The 17,337-nt window shown below is 45.2% G+C and overlaps 1 protein-coding gene across 2 annotated transcripts in view; it reads right to left on the reverse strand.

Annotated features, from left to right (window-relative positions):
- The window catches only part of DGKD (diacylglycerol kinase delta), a 681,592-nt gene that overhangs the window by 70,531 nt on the left and 593,724 nt on the right, over nt 1-17,337 (reverse strand). For both annotated transcript variants that reach the window (XM_050751554.1, XM_050751553.1), the window contains 2 exons: nt 16,065-16,175; nt 13,925-14,005 (listed from right to left, as the gene is read on the reverse strand). In XM_050751554.1, coding sequence (XP_050607511.1) covers nt 13,925-14,005; nt 16,065-16,175 — 192 coding nt within the window. The remainder of the gene's footprint in view (nt 1-13,924; nt 14,006-16,064; nt 16,176-17,337) is intronic.

The raw sequence follows: 17,337 nt of genomic DNA on the forward strand, positions 1-17,337 counted from the left end.
ATTTGCCTCATAGTTCGAAAGTCTAAGAGCATGGTGCACCATCTGGTGAGGGCCTTCATGCTGCATCAAAGGTGATAGTGAGAGCAAGGGGGAGGGGGATGAACTCATCCCTTTGTTAGGAACTGACCCCTACAATAACAGCATTAATCCATCCCCAGAGCAGAGAACTCCTGGCCTGATCACCTCTTTTTTTTTTTTTTTAGACGGAGTTTCATTCTTGTTGCCCAGGCTGGAGTGCAATGGCGCAATCTCGGCTCACTGCAACCTCCGCCTCCTGGGTTCAAGTGATTCTCCTGCCTCAGCCTCCCAAGTAGCTGGGATTACAGGCATGTGCCACCACACCTGGCTAATTTTGTATTTTTAGTCGAGACAGGGTTTCTCCATGTTGATCAGGCTGATCTCGAACTCCCGACCTTGGGTGATCTGCCTGCCTTGGCCTCCCAAAGTGCTGGGATTACAGGCGTGAGCCACTGCACCCGGCACTGATCACCTCTCAAAGTTTCTACCTCTCAATACTGTTGCACTGGTGATTCAGTTTCCAACACATGAACTTTGGAGGACACAATCCAACCACGACAACATACGTATCTTAAATTTAATTTTCACTTGGCTTATAATAAAAACACCCTTTATTTTCGATCCCCATTATTTGGCCAATCCATTTCCATTTCCTGAAAATAAACCAAGGACCTGTCCTTTTCTTCATTCTATTCTTACATGATACAACAAGTCTTCACTTCTCACTTTCTGTCTTCTTTTCAAGCTGGTTCCACTCCCGTAAACCAGCCCCATCCCTCATACAAGTGTGTACTCAACTCTTCTTCTACCACTTTCCATATCTGGGGCAGTTCTCCACTTCCCTCCACCCACCCTCATTCCAGGATGTGCCACTGGGACAGCAGACATTCACCCAATGTCTGCTCACGTGCCTTCCTCCACCAGCTTAGTCATATAAGCCAGAGTCCCCTGATCTGTCCACTTCCCTTCAACAAACCCAACCTCTTCTTGATACTGCTTTTTTAAAGTTATGTGACATGCCAATCCTCGAGAGATTCTGGAGGCTTAGGATACCTGAAATTTCAAATTATGATCCATCTAAAATAGTGTAAAAGTAAATAGAAGCTGAAATACAGAAATACTCAAAAATAAAGCTGTAAACCAGAACCAAACTAGAATCACCCAAAGCAGGAGGAAGTTTTGTCTTCTCAACTTTCAGGGCAGGTAACAAAAAGGGACCCAAGACCAAACCAAACCAAAGCAGCTCCTGAAGGGCAGACTGCACCCTCTCCTGGGCAAACAGGGCTCAGCATGGAAGCTGCTCTGCAGGGGAGACCAAACTCACCTCCCTAAATGTCCCTCCTGTGATCTGAAATGCACATTCCAGCATTATCTCCAACAGGAAAAACTGAAACATTCTCAGTCCCTAATGCTGCAAGAGTGAGCAAATAAAGTTTAACTGATCAGTGACGACACATCTACACAATGAAATATCTGCCACTGTAAAAAATGATCATTACAGAGACTCATGATATGGGGAATCTTATGATAAAGCAGCAAATAAGGCCAAAATACAAAAGTAAACATAAACTGATGTGTATATAACACATGTAAAATTTAATGTTTGCCTATTAAACAGTCTGAAGGGAGGAAGGGCGCAGTGGCTCACGCCTGTAATCCCAGCACTTTGGGAGCCCAGCGTGGGCGGATCATGAGGTCAGGAGTTCGAGACTGGCCTGGCCAGCATGGTGAAACCCCGTCTCTACTAAAAATACAAAAAAATTAGCCAGGTGTGGTGGCACATGCCTGTAATCCCAGCTGCTCAGGAGGCTGAGGCAGGAGAATTGCTTGAACCCAGGAGGCAGAAGTTGCAGTGAGCCTAAATCATGCCACTACACTCCAGCCTGGGCGACAGAGTGAGACTCCATCTAAAAAAAAAAAAAAAGTCTGAAGAGAAACACAAAAAAAGAAAACAACTGCAGAGCTACCGTGGGAACATTTTCTCCCTATTTTACTTTTATTTTTATTTTTGAGATGGAGTCTTGCTCTGTCGCCCAGGCTGGAGTGCAGTGGTGTGATCTCGGCTCACTGCATCCTCCGCCTCCTGGGTTCAAGCAATTCTCCTGCCTCAACCTCCTGAGTAGCTGGAATTACAGGCACCCACCATCACACCTAGGTAATTTTTGTATTTTTGGTAGAGACAGGGTTTCACCATGTTGGCTGGGCTGGTCTTGAACTCCTGACCTCAGGTGATCCGCCTGCCTCGGCCTCCCAAAGTGCTGGGATTACAGGCGTGAGCCATCACACCCAGTCCATTTTCTATTTTAAATTTCCTTTAAATCACTACTAAGATTCAAACACTTTAAGAACTAAGTTAATAAACGAATCCACACAGGAGGGCTTGCCAAGGAAGAGGTGAGTCAATATCCTCTCTGTTGTGTTAACAAAAAGAAGCAACAGAACCTGCTTCTTCCAGCTCATATTCATACACATAGTCACCCCAACGGGCAGAGCACTGGGGACCCTAAGCTGCCAAGAGACTCTCTGGCCTTGAGCTCAAGGTGTGGCCAAGTACACATTACTAGGGAGTATATGCTCATTTAGCATCACATGAGTGATACAAAATACCCTCAGAGGGGGTCCCAAAGTGGCTTTACCCTAAGATTTTGGAAAGCTTTGAAAAAGCACCCACTTGCAAATTTCTGGGGAAGGTTCCAAAAGGTGCTCGGGCATGGCCAAGTTTGAGAACCACAGCCCCACAGAAGCATATGGCAGCTTCCTGAGCACCATGTGAACAGGCAGGCTTCCCTGAGGAGGAAACGGCCAGGGCCTGTGGGGAGAATTTGGGGAAACAGACCCCGAGAGACCAGGGCCAGCAGGTGACCCATACACACAGGGAGCTCCCTAAGAAGCACTGGGCTTTGCTGGGGCGAGGCCAGACCCTGAACTTCATTAGGTAAGAAACGATGGGCCCCTCGATGGCTTATAGCATTTTTTTTTTCTTTTCTTTTTTTTTTTTTTTTTTTTTTTGAGACAGAGTCTCGCTCTGTCGCCCAGGTTGGAGTGTAATGATGCAATCTCAGCTCACCGCAACCTCCACCTCCCGGGTTGAAGTGATTCTTGTGCCTCAGCCAAATGGGATTACAGGTGCCCGCCACGACGCCTGTCTAATTTTTATATTTTTTAGTAGAGATGGGGTTTCGTCACGTTGGTCAGGCTGGTCTTGAACTCCTGTCCTCAGGTGATCCACCCACCTCAGCTTCCCAAAGCACTGGGATTACAGGTGTGAGCCACCATGTCCAGCCTTGGTTTACAGCACTTTTAACAACGGGCAGAATAGGACCTTCTGAACAGCTCTGTATTTCAGGCATATTCCAGTAAAACTTGTCTTTCCTCTCTAAGGTTCACCTAAGCTGGAGTTGACATGACCCAGGGAGAAGTAATAATACAGCCAGACTAACTGAAGCCCAGTGAAATCTGGACTAATTCGTAGTGATTTTGTTCAATTTAACTTATTATTCAGTAAAGAGAGAAAGTATGAAACATTAAGTACACCAAACTAGAAGAAAATTTTCCACATACCAAATGACATAATAAATGAACTTGGTTTATTGCTTTCAATTCATTCACTGAATAATCAGTAAGTGCCTATAATCACAGTGTTAATAGGCACAAACACGTATGTCATACCTACATTCATTAACTCATTTAGTCCTCACAACCAAACCACCCCACAAGGCAGGTTACCCCATTTCTCAGGTGAGAAAATGGAGGCTTGGAGCTGTTCTGCGACTTGCCCACGGTCATCTGCTAGGAAGAAGCTGAGCTGAGATTCATGCTCTGGCTTGCCTTTAAGCACAAAGTTACCTTGCAGGGTCCTGTACTTTCAGAGATTAGAAGAAGAGAAGGAGCCCAGTCCTGTTGCCTTGGGTCTTCTATCTGGTGGAGGATACACAGACCCTCGACATTCGAAGACAGAGTTCCTGTGTGCTCCACAAAACCAGCGCCCGAGATGGACTCAAACTATATCCTGCGCACATCCCACCCAAGGCAGGAGGCAGGGAAGGAGAGCCATGAGAGGAGAGGCAGTTGGGCAGTGACACCCCCACAAATGGGAGAGGCCATGCCAGCAGGTGGCCAGGGAGATGCAGGGCAGGACGGCACAAGGCGTCTCAGGCAGGGCAGTGGGCACTGGGTGTGAAGGGTAAAGGGCCCTGTGGGAGTGGAAATGGCCACCATGCATCACCACTCTCTCCCAGCTCCAGGCTCCCTGCCCTCCAAGAGACCCGGCCAGGGCTCAGGCCTTGACTGCCTACCGCTGTCCTGTAGACAAAGACTGGCTATGGAGAGCACCCATGCCCACTTCGAGTGATGAGCCTGGCTACGTGGAGTACCCACGCCCACTTCGGGTGATGTGCCCTCTTCCTAGTTAGTCTAGAATATCTTCACTAAATTGAATTTAGCTCTGATTCTGCCTCCTTCACAATGGACACAGACTCTTTGACACCAGCCACTATGAAGTCAGTCTCCAAGGGGACATTTCTAGAACTGGAAAGGCCAGTAATACCAAAACATTCCCAGTTAGGAGAAGAAACTGTGCCTCTGGAGTCCTGCAGGGGTGCTGTGATCATGCCACTGTGTACAGACAGCACTGCTTGCTTTCTAGGAAGCATGTATCATGGCCAATGATACAGTATTTTCCTTCAATACTGTTATTAATTCCCAGTGTCACCCAAAACAAAGAAAAGAAAGTACCAGCAACAGCAGAAGCATGGGCCCTGCCCACCTGCAGTGCATGGCTCTCCTCAGGCCCCATCTCTCACCTCCATAAGCGCATCCGGGCTGTCCCCCCACCTCATGTTGAGGGAAAGGCCCCTCTGCAGCCCTTCTCATCCACCTAGCCACCTCTTCCCTGCAGATCTCGCCTCCAGCAGCAGACAGACTCTTCTAACAAAAACCCAACTTTACCACCCTGCTTTAAAATCTTAATGGCTTCCCACAGCTCTGACAAAAAAGCCCAAACCCACGCCAGCCTGGAAATCACCTCCCGCCTCTGAGGCTGCTCACCCAGCGCACCTCCCACGCCCACTCCCTCTGGCAAGAAGCGCCCCTTCCACTCCATAGCTACCCTCCTCAGCTCTGGCATGGTCTCACCCCCTTCTCCCACCACAGGCAGGAATCCCCCATGCCCTGCCCCAAGAAGCAACCCATGTCAGTTCCTCCCCAGCCCTGCCGTGGCTGCTGCGACGCGCATGGACTGTGTCCCGCAGGAAGGAGGACCTGATCTCGCAGCCAAGCCCAGCCTCTGGTCCCAGGAAGTGTCCTGCAAAGCCGAATCAATGAAGGGCAGACCCCAAATCATTCTGGAACTGGAGGTGACCAAGCCACTCTTCAACCAAGAGTTATGTGCACCCACTGTATGCTGGGCCCTTGGTGTAAAGCCATGAACAAAACAGACAAAAATCCTTGCTCTCATGTACCATATATTATAAATAAATAAGACCAAATGGAATGCAGGCAGGAATGACTCTCCAGGAGGGTCAGGGAGGGTGAGAATAAAGCCCATTGCTTTTATTCCTTTTTGCTGCATTTTGAAATTTCAAACAACATTAAAGGAGGCAATAAAAATTAATCCTTTATCAAAAGAGAACATGGGTTTAAAAATGACGAAAAACACTGACTTGGAGAAATAAGTAAATAAAAGCACAAAACTCAAATGGACGCTACAGTCTTGTAGTGTTCTACAGCTCTAGGCTGCTAAGGGAAGATTATAAAACTGGGCGTGGTGGCTCACACGTGTAATCTCAGCACTCTGGGAGGCTGAGGAGGGCAGATCACTTGAGCTCAGGAGTGTGAGATCAGCCTGGCCAACATGGTGAAATCTGTCTCTACTAAATACAAAAATTAGCCAGGCGTGGTGGCGGGTACCTGTAATCCCGGCTACTCGGGTGGCTGAGGCATGAGAATCATTTGAACCCAGAAGGTGGAGGTTGCAGTGAGCTGAGATTACATCATTGCACTCCAGCCTGGGCAACAGAGTGAGACTGTCTCAAAAAAAAAAAAAAACAAACAAGCATAGGACTTGAAGACAACAACTAAAATCACTAAAACACACTCCAAGTATAATAAATCAGGGAAGAAACCCTAAGTCAATGAAAACATTTGAAAACCCAAGAGAAAATGGAGATGATCAAAGGAAAATCTTTCCCTGGAGGGAATGACTTTGTTAAACAGAAAACTTTTTAAAAACATTTTACCTATCGGCTGGGTGCAGTGGCTCAAGCCTGTAATCCCAACACTTTGAGAGGCTGAGGCGGGTGGATCACGAGGTCAGGAGATCGAGACCATCCTGGCTAACACTGTGAAACCCCGTCTCTACTAAAAATACAAAAAAAAAATTAGCTGGGCGTGGTGGTGGGCACCTGTAGTCCCAGTCACTCAGGAGGCTGAGGCAGAAGAATGGCGTGAACTCCGGAGGCGGAGCTTGCAGTGAGCCAAGATGGCGCCACTGCACTCCAGAGCCTGGGCGACAGAGCGAGACTCCATCTCAAAAAAAAAAAAAAAAGAAAAAAGAAAAAAAATTACCTATCAACCAAGAATAAGCCAGGATAAAAACAAAGTATGCCGGAATCGGGGGTGGGGGCTGGGAGGGGAAGTTGCAAGTAAATGTAGTTACAAACAATATAAAAACTTTGATAACCAGAACTAGGAAAAAAAAACAAGAAATTAAATAAAATAAGGCTAAAGAATGTGACAGACATGGAAGATAAAGAAGCCTCCCCCACCACCCCACAGCCCCTCTTCTGGGCTCCTGAGCTCACTTACCCAGCCTGCTGTACTCAGCAGAAGCCCTGACACCTTCATCTGCTCCACCCTCTTCTGACCTGATCACCGGCCTGCCCACTACCCCCTTGACACCTCCACACTCTCCACTCCACTCTCTCCTAACAATCCTACAAACTTCCCTCCCCTTCCAGTTCACCCTCCCTTCTACAGCCTGAGTAGAACTTTCCCACATCTGCAAATCTGAGAATTTCACCAAATAAAACTTCAACAGCAGCCCAAGTCCTGAGGAGTAAGTCCCAAGCCCTGCCCTGGTCCCCTCTGATGTCCTCTCGCTCTGGCCTCCACCAGCCACCCTGGCCCTTCCACCACTTTGCACACTCCACACGGTGTCCCCATCCCAAGGTCTTCGCACTGCTAGTCCCTCCACCTGCCCCATTCCCAAGGTGCCTATTTGCACAAGAAACAGATACACACAGAAACACACAGACACACACACAGAAACAGACACACACACCCTCTCAGGCTCATCACGCTTCCCTCGGTGGATTTACCACTGTCATTCTTCATGTCTCAGCTGTGGGAACTCACTTCCTCTGAGAAGACTGCCCAGCCCCTCTCCAAGGCCAGGTGGGATCTTCCACATATCAGGCATCATGTAGTGCTCTTCCCTCTGAGCTTGTCTCAGCCTGTAACTAAGGCTCTATGTGTGTGCTTATCTGATCTTCCACGAGAATATAAGCTTGATGCAGAGTGGCTCCTCTCCATTTCTACCCAGCACTGAAACTTGAGCACTCAGCATGATGTGTGGCCAGGGTAGACCCCCAAAAAAACCCTTGCCAAAACAATGACTAAATAAACAAGCCAAGTTCCCAAAGAACAAGACAAAGCACATGAACCAGAATTTTTTTCTTTTTAAGTGTAAGAGAAAAGAAGGAAAAAATAGTTTTTCAAAGCTGGAAAACCCAAACTGGAGTCAGGGAGAAATCAGGCTTGCTCTACCCCAGACCAACTAGTTAGCAAAACCTGCATTGCACAAGAGAGAAGGCAACTCTGAGACTTCGAGCAGAAATGCCTTCAAAGACAGCAAGAGCACCGAGCCTGCTCCCGACAACCCCGTGCAACACCAACACTGGGAAATACCATGTCCCCGGAGCTCGCTAATAAAACACCGTGTTTGATTCCTTTCTGGAAAACAGACCATTTTGCATTCTTTTTCTTCCATGTTCCTCAGTCCTTTTTCATTTTCATGGTTTGATATGAACCAAATAAAAGCTAGTGAAACAAAGCACTGAGTAGCATGTTCTCTGTGACTATGTTCTCTGTGACTAAACACTCAGGAATACACAAAACTTGACCAAAAAAAGAATGTCACCATATGGGCTGGCTACAGACAGGTCTAGCATAATAAAATTTGTGAACTTGGCCAGGCATGGTGGCTCATGCCTGTAATCTCAACACTTTGGGAGGCCGAGGCCAGCGGATCGCTTGAGCCTGAGATTTCAAGGCTGCAGTAAATGGTGATCATGCCACTGTACTCCAGCCTGGGCAACAGAGTAAGACCTGTCTCTTAAATTTAAAAAAAAAAAAAAAAAGGAAAAGGAAAAGAAAGGAAGATAGAGAAAGAGAGAAGAGGAGAAGGGAAGGGAGAGGAGGGGAGGGGAGGGGAGGGGAGGGGAGAAGAGAAGAGAGAGAGAGGAGAAGAGAAGAGAGAGAAGAGGAGGAGAAAAAAGAAAAGAAAAAGAATTTGTGAACTGTAAATGTTTAAGAGACAACACAGAAGAGAAGTAGAAGGGAGGTACCAAGAGACCATTAAAATAAGAAAGCATGACTGGGTGCAGTGGCTCACGCCTGTAACTCCAGCACTTCAGGAGGCCAAGGTGGGCGGATTACTTGTGCCCTGAAGTTCAAGAATAGCCTAGGTGACATGGTGAAACACAGTCTCTACAAAAAACACAAAAGTTATCTGGGCATGATCACATGTGCCTGGAGTCCCAGCTATCCAGAAGGCTGAAGTGGGAAGATTACTTGAGCCTAGGAGGTCGAGGCTACAGTGAGCCACGACTGCACCACTGCACTCCAGCCTGGGTGACAGAGCAAGACCCTGTCTCAAAAATAAATAAATAAATAAATAAACAAGAAAGTACAATACGTTCGGCCACAAAACACAGGCATCAGATATGCAATAATCCTGACAGCAGAAAATGGCTGAAGCACAATATTTACAAGGCAAAGGGTTTCTGGCTAAAATAAAACAGATTCTAACAACATACTGTTTACAAGAATTAAATCTAGGCCAGGCACATCAGCTCATGCCTGTAATACCAACACTTTAGGATACCAAGACAGATCACTTGGGGCCAGGAGTTAGAGACCAGCCAAGTCAACACAGCTAGACCCCATCTCTACAAAAAATAAAAAAGTAGCTGGGTGTGGTGACAACGCCTATGGTCCCAGCTACTGGGGAGTATGAGGAGGAAGCTCTCTTGAGACCAGGAGTTTGAGGCTGCAGTGAGCTAACACTGTACCACTGCACTCCAGCCTGAGCAACAGAGCAAGAGCCTATCTCTTAAAAAAAAAAAAAAAGAGAGAGAGAGAGAATTAAATTTAAAATAATAAGGAAAACTAAAGATAAAAGTTAGGATGGAAAAGGGTGGGGGGGTTGGTTATGTATATTAAGTAAATTCTGAACAAAGAAAAGAAGACTTAGAAATACTAATATCAGAGAATGGTTAATGACACAAACTACTCATTGTGAAAAAGATCTTCTTTAATCCCAGCACTTTGGGAGGTCAAGGCAGGAGGATCACTTGAGGCCAGGAGTTCAAGACCAGCCTGAGCAACATAGCGAGACCTTGCTTCTACAAAAAAATGTAAAAATTAGCCAGGCATGGTGTCAAGCACCTGTAGTCCCAGCTAACTGGGAGGCTGAGGCAGGAGGATCACTTGAGCCCAGGAGTTTAAGGCTGCAGTGAGTCATGATTGTGCCAGTTCATCCAACCCAGTTGATAGAGCAAGACCTTGTCGGGGGTGGGAAAAAAAAGCTACTACTTTATTAATCTTTATTAATAAATGATTACTCAATATTGAGGGTATCATCTTTTAAAACATGTATATGCTTAACAAAGCTTCAAAATGGAGAAGGTGAAAACTGTTAGAAATACATGAACAAAGTGTTACATGTAATTGGCCTGAAATAGATTAACTCCTCATTAACAGCCTATGGAAGCACAAGTGAAAAAAAAAAAAAAAACAACAACAAGATCATAAGAGGACTTGAACAACATATTTCATAAGTTACAACAGACAAAAACCAATACACAGCCAGGCATAGTGGCTCACACCTGTAATCCCAGCACTTTGGGAGGCCGAAGTAGGCAGATCACCTGAGGTCAGGAGTTTGAGACCAGCCTAGCCAACATGGGGAAACCCCGTCTCTACTAAAAATACAAAAATTAGCTGGGCATGGTGGCGTGTGCCTATAATCCCAGCTACCCAAGGTTGAGGCAGGAGAATCACTGGAACCTGGGAGGTGGAGGCTGTATGTAGTGAGCCGAGACCGCACCACTGCACTCCAGCCTGGGCAACAGAGCAAGACTCTGTCTAAAAAAACAAAAAAAAAACAAAAAAACCAATACACATAAATGCAGACATTGATTTAGAAAACAGAAAAATAGGGCCCGACATGGTACCTTACACCTGTAATCCCAGCACTTTGGGAAGCTGAGGCAGGAAGATCACTTGAGGTCAGGACCAGCCTGGATAACATGGTGAAAACCTATCTCTAACTAAAAATACAAAAATTAGCCAGGTAGTGGTAGGACACGCCTGTAATCCCAGCTACTCAGGAGGCTGAAACAGGAGAATTGCTTTAACCCAGGAAGAAGAGGTTGCAGTGAGCCGAGATCACAGCGCTACACTCCAACCTGGGCAACAGAGTGAAACCCCGCCCAAAAAAAAAAAAAAGGAAACAGGTGAGGCTCAGTAGCTCACACCTGTAATCCTAGCACTTTGGGAGGCCGAGGCAGGCAGATCACTCAAGGTCAGGAGTTTGAGAACAGCCTGGCCAACACGGCGAAACCCTGTCTCTACTAAAAATACAAAAAAATTAGCCAGGCGTGGTGGCAGGTGCCTGTAATCCCGGCTACTCAGGAGGCTGAGGCAGAAGAATCGCTTAAACACAGGAGGTGGAGGTTGCAGTGAGCCAAGATCATTCCGGCCTTACAGCCTGGGCAACAGAGCGAGACTCCGTCTCAAAAAAAAAAAAAAAAACAAGGAAACAGAAAAGAAGAATTGTTCAATAATCTAAGAACTAGTTCTCTTTAAAAACAAAGAAAACAAAAAGGCTAGAGTTTAAGAAATCTGACAAGAAAAACAAACTAAACTAACAAAATTAGAAATGCAAAGGAGATCCAATCAGAGACATACGTGTTTAAACTACACAACAGTACACGTTACTAAATTTGAAGGTGTGAAATTAGTGAGAAAGTAAATTACAGATATGGACTCAAAAAGTGAAAAAGGCTCAAATGATCAAAATGCAAGAAATAAATATTTTAGGATTTATTTCAATTATAGCCTTATCTCCCTAAAAAGTCTTCTTGACAAATACTTTAAAATAAATTTTCTCAAACTTAAGAAACAACCAATCCCAAAGCTACATAAAATGTTGCAGAAAACATAAACTCATAGAAAGTTACTAAATGAATTTTATGGGGTTACTTTAACTCTGAAATCAAAACACAACAAACGCAATATGTCCAACTATTATGTAACCATTAAAATTAAAAATAGAAAAAACAATTGTTTAAAACTGCAACAAGGCTACCTTCTCACCCAAAACAAATGCATATACACCAATGGGAAAAATCTAAATTGCAAGATTAAGGAGTAAAATTCAACATTACCAAGAATAATTTTTTTAATAGGAAATATGCAAATAACTGAAACCAAAATGAACATCTAAATTAACGCTCAGGGCCAGGCGCAGTGGCTCACGCTTGTAATCCCAGTACTTCGGAAGGCTCAGGCAGGCAGATCACTCCATGCCAGGAGTTTGAGATCAGCCTGGCCAATACGGTGAAATCCCATCTCTACTAAAATTACAAAAATTAGCTGGGCGAAATGGTGCACGCCTATAATCCCAGCTACTAGGGAGGCTGAGGCATGAGGATCCCTTGAACCTGGGAGACAGAGGTGACAGTGAGCCGAGATCACATCACCGCACTTCAGCCTGGGTGACAAAGGGAGACTACATCTCTAAAAAGTTAATTAATTAATTAACTGATGCTCAGAACACTCCAACGAAATTCAACACCTACTCCTATTAAAGACTCTAAAAACCACGAATCAAAGAAAAATCTATTTGTGTAGTTAAAAATGTCTCTTCCCAGCTGGTAAAAATAAATTAATAGAGAAAACTACAAATACTCCAAGTAAAATAAGAGCAGTTACATCAACACAAAATAAGCAGAGGTTTAAACAGAGGAAGGAAAATCCCATTTGTATCAGCAACATCAACAATGAATCCATCAATAAACAAAATAAAACTTGAAAGCACGTGAAACTAACACTAACCCAAAATGTCGGATCCTAAACTTGAGGAAAATTACTCGCCTTGACTGAATTATAAAAGAATAATTTTTAAAATTAGGGGGCATACTTTATGTCTAGATGGGATGGCCTAATAACATAAAAAAAAATAGCTTTAAAAGTTCTAGTGCTGTTATTAAGAGTCAAACCTTATACAGGTAGGCACTAAAGTCAGCCCGTAAAGCCTAAATTATAAAATCATACAAGAAAATGCTACTATCGCCATTAAAAAATATAATGAACATTTAGATCAGCTGACATGAGCAAATGTCTACTATAAATTGTCCTGGGGAAAAAAAAAAAACACACAGGTGTAAACCAAAAGGTTCAGCATGATCTCACGGGTACACGAAGGTAAAGACACAAATATACAGAAATAAAGATAAACACTCCAGAGTAAGCAGCTGGCCACTTCCAAGTGGTGCAATCACATGATTTCATGCATTTAGAACTTTTGCACAAAGTCCAATATAACTTTTATAAATTTGGAAGGAAGAAAGTTTAAACGTAAAAAAGGAAAAAAAAAGAAATACACCAAAATATTAACACTCAATGTTTTTTGAGGTGGCTGAATTATGGCTGCTTTTTAATTGCTTTAACATACTTGTCTGCATTTTCCAAATTTTCTACACTAATCACAAAAAACAAAACTCTGTACAGAGCTAGTAAGACATGAACCAGCCGGGCGTGGTGGCTCACACCTGTAATCCCAACATTTTGGGAGGCCGAGGCGGGCAGATCACCTGAGGTTGGGAGTTCCAGACCACCCTGACCAACATGGAGAAACCCCGTCTCTACTAAAAATACAAAATTAGCCAGGTGTGGTAGCACATGCCTGTAATCCCAGCTACGAGGGAGGCTAAGGCAGGAGGATCACTTGAACCCGGGAGGCAGAGGTTGCTGGGAGCTGGAGATAGCGCCACTGCACTCCAGCCCAGGCAACAAGAGCGAAACACCGTCTCAAAAAAAAAAAAAAAAAAAAAGACGTGAACCAAAACATATTTAAAAAATTTTCATTTTGGCCGGGCGCGGTGGCTCAAGCCTGTAATCCCAGCACTTTGGGAGGCCGAGACGGGCGGATCACGAGGTCAGGAGATCGAGACCATCCTGGCTAACCTGGTGAAACCCCGTCTCTAGTAAAAAATACAAAAAAATAGCCGGGCGAGGTGGCGGGCGCCTGTAGTCCCAGCTACTCGGGAGGCTGAGGCAGGAGAATGGCGTGAACCCGGGAGGCGGAGCTTGCAGTGAGCCGAGATCCGGCCACTGCACTCCAGTCTCGGCAACAGAGCAAGACTCCGTCTCAAAAAAAAAAAAAAAAAAAAAAAAAATTTTCATTTTGTCCCTATTGTCCTTTAGTGCTTATGCATGCCAAATTCTTGGTTATTTTCCAACCACAGTATTACTTTCAGCATTAAATTCAAATTTTACCAGCAATCATTCCAATCAGAAAGAAAAGAATGAAAGTGTTTGAACTGCTTGGACACATGTTCAGATCAAAAAGGAAAGCCAACTTCAGTAAAGAATCAAGAAAGGCGTGACTCAGGAATCTTACCGTAAAACTGTTGTTGACGTTTTTGGTACTGGATTCAGCCACGCTGGCATCTGACAGATCCACCTCATCAAATATGATTGACTGGAAAGAGACAAACACAGGGACTAAGGCACACAAAGATAAGGACATCCTTAAGCACTAGCCAGCGCTGCCCACCACACCCCCCTGGATCCCTACCCAGCACCCACAGAAGCCCAAGTACCTTGAAACTGTAGGATCCAATCAATAAGCCAATCCAAATTAAATCACCCACCTGCTTCTAACCAAAAGCTCGGGCTCACAGGTATAGTGCCATGATTTAAAAAAAAAAAAAAAAAAATCTACGAACTTTGGCATTGCATTAGTGAAGGAAAAAGAGAGAGAACCAAACCAAACAACCCAATGCTGGTATTTCTGTATTTACTACTACTGTCAACACCAGTGTTCACTTTTACACGTGAAGTATGTTCTCACACAGTGTTCTGGCTGGGGGAAGGCCCCAGGGTCCGGACTGAGGATTCTGTGTCTTCCCAGCTTGTTCCTCCAGCGAGCACATGGAGGGGAAAGGTCCTGGCTAAAATGAATTCTTCTGGGGAAGACAGACAAGTCCAAATGGAAGGGGTCTGGCCGTGAAAGGAAACAAGGGAGCAGATCAGAAGGAGACTGGTCCTGGAGAGAGAGAGACGCTCCAGGGCAGGCTGGGAATCAGGCCTGGGGACCTCCCTCATCTCCCTTTCCATTCCCTACACGGTCACAGTCCCCCAGCACAGCCCCTGCCTGCTGTTTCCCATATACCATCCCCTCTATTCTACGATGGCTCTATGAGGAACCCTGGAGAAAATCAAACTAATTACTCAGAAAAGAGACTCAATCTTTTAAGTAAACTTCCCCCTCCCCTCGCCCCCAAAACTAACTGTAAAAGGTGTTTTCTCGTGTTTTTTTTTTTTTTTTAAGTGAGGGAAGTGGTCAGAACCCTTTCTAAAAAAGCTGCTTTGTTCCATTTCAAATTTTAATGCAGTAACTTTCTAGGGATATGTCTCAAAATGTAAATGATTCAGATCCCAGATTTCTTAAATACCAAAATATTAGTACTGACACCAATACTGATATAAAAATACAGGTATTCGGAATCCCAGCCAACACACTGGTGTCTGAATGTCTAACACCACATCCGCTTAAACATGGCAGTAATCTGTGACTTTCACTGGCTGCTCCTCCTCCAGCAGCACCCACCTGGTGCTTCTAGTTTTAAATCTACCTACAATAGGGCAACAGAAAGAAGGTTAATTGCTAGAAAGCCTAAAAATAAAGAATTTCCCATTTCTGTTCACACATCAAAAAGCTCAGCTCCTTCTACTTTGGCCGGGCACAGTGGCTCATGCCTATAATCCCAGCACCTTGGGAGGCCAAGGCAGGAGGATCACTTGAGGTCAGGAGTTCAAGACCAGCCTGGGCAATGTGGTGAAACCCCATCTCTAGGCCAGGCATGGGTGGCTCACGCCTGTAATCCCAGCACTTTGGGAGGCCAAGGCAGGCAGATCATTTGAGGTCAGGAGTTTGAGACCAGCTTGACCTACATAGTGAAACCCCATCTCTACTAAAATACAAAATATAAGCTAGGCGTGGTTGCAGGTGCCTATAATCCCAGCTACTCGAGAGGCTGAGTCAGGAGAATTGCTTGAACCCAGGAGGCGGAGGGTGCAGTGAGCCAAGATCTCGACACTGCACTCCAGCCTGGATAACAGAGCAAGACTCCCCCTCAAAAATAACAAAAAATAAAAAAAAAAAGCTCAATATACTTAAAGAATAAAGAATTATTTAATAATAATAAGATAAAATTCATAACCCTGTGATTCCCCCCAACCTTTCTGAAACAAAGATATCCAACTTTAATGTGGCTGTTTCTGTGACCCTTTTTTTCCTTTTCCCCATTACTGATGACATTAAAGAAAAGGAAAATGAATAGAAATTAATTTTGATAAGAAATAAAACATACCTTGAGACAAGTAAAACCTGACAGTGTGGAGTGTTACAAAACTCACTGGCAATAACAGATCTGAAAATTGAAGCTTTTCCCACACAAGGACTCAGCACCCCCAATTCCTCCCCCGGGACAGCTCCTGTGATGTCCTCATGCGTGTTTTCCTGCATGGGGCCTCACCTTTGCCGTTTTGGCATAGTAAAGCGTTCGCCCTCGAAGCTTAAAGTATCTCCTTTTTGATCGCTGGAAGGAATTGTTCTGTTTGGTCAGCATCCCCTCTTTGATGATGGTCTGAAAGTATAGAAACATATTCATAAACTTGAGTTTTCAAGGTGCCCTTTCACTCTTCCGGCTGAAACGCACCCTGTTGTGGCTGAAACATATTCATGTCTCCAACAGAAAATATTTCTCACACTCTCAACAGACCTTGACCTATGCACAGGCCCAGCATGCTGCCGGGGGGATGGGGGTTGCACCAATCCTTTCCTCTATGGGGCAATGTGTGCCTGTGTGGGTGCGGGTGTCAGAGGCCCAGGGTGTGCCCTGGATGCACTGGCAACATGAAGAAAGGACACTGAGGCTCACAGGGCCACAGTACGCAGCAGCTGGGAAGACACTGGGACATGGGGCCAGTGCATTCTCCAACTTCAACATTTGGTATTTTTCAGCTATTCTTGGCCCTGTCTCTGTGTTCTCTGGCCCCCTGCCATTTCTCAGGATGCTGCTGCCAAAGCTGTCTACGTCAGTGGCTCTGGGGCTCAGAAGCTCCAGGCCTGCACCCTTAGGCCAACCCACCACTCACAGGCTGGGTGTGTGCATCTGCACACACCATGAGAGGGAAGTGCCTCGGCCACAGACACTAAAACTCCTCTCAACCCGAAAATCTGATGAGTTCACCCCATAACACAAGATGTTCTCTTATAAGAATCCAGAAATTGACTCTACAGTCCGCTCACCTTGGCTCAATTAAAGCCAAGAATGAAGGGGGCACTACTTATCCCGGAGCTGCTCCCCCGCCTTACACGGCCCATGCCACCAAAACATCAAATGCGTAAGGAACTACTTGGTCATGAGACTTTCTGACGTACTTGGAGCCATTAACACAGTCAGAAAGAATAAACGACATGCATGAAGACAAGAACCTGGCTCTCAGCGTTTGCACACTATGTTACATCCCACCTCACAGAAATGCCCAGTCCACAAGGGCCTCAGCATGGAAACGGAGGGAGGCTTCCTAAAAATTCTGTTCAAAGACAAGCACACTGGTTCAGAGAAGCTTTTGCTTAATTACCTAATCCCATATAGCTCTGCACTTTACGTCAATGTTTTAAACAGCGTGTGCACAAAGTTCTTAAGTATCCACAAACGCTGAAAACTCCCTAACATAAAACCAGCAAGAGCAAGACACAGGAGGCTCCTGTCCCCCACTGGTGCCAGAATGCAAGCGCGGAAC

This window comes from Macaca thibetana, chromosome 12 (assembly GCF_024542745.1).
Source record: "Macaca thibetana thibetana isolate TM-01 chromosome 12, ASM2454274v1, whole genome shotgun sequence".
NCBI classification, from domain to species: domain Eukaryota; kingdom Metazoa; phylum Chordata; class Mammalia; order Primates; family Cercopithecidae; genus Macaca; species Macaca thibetana.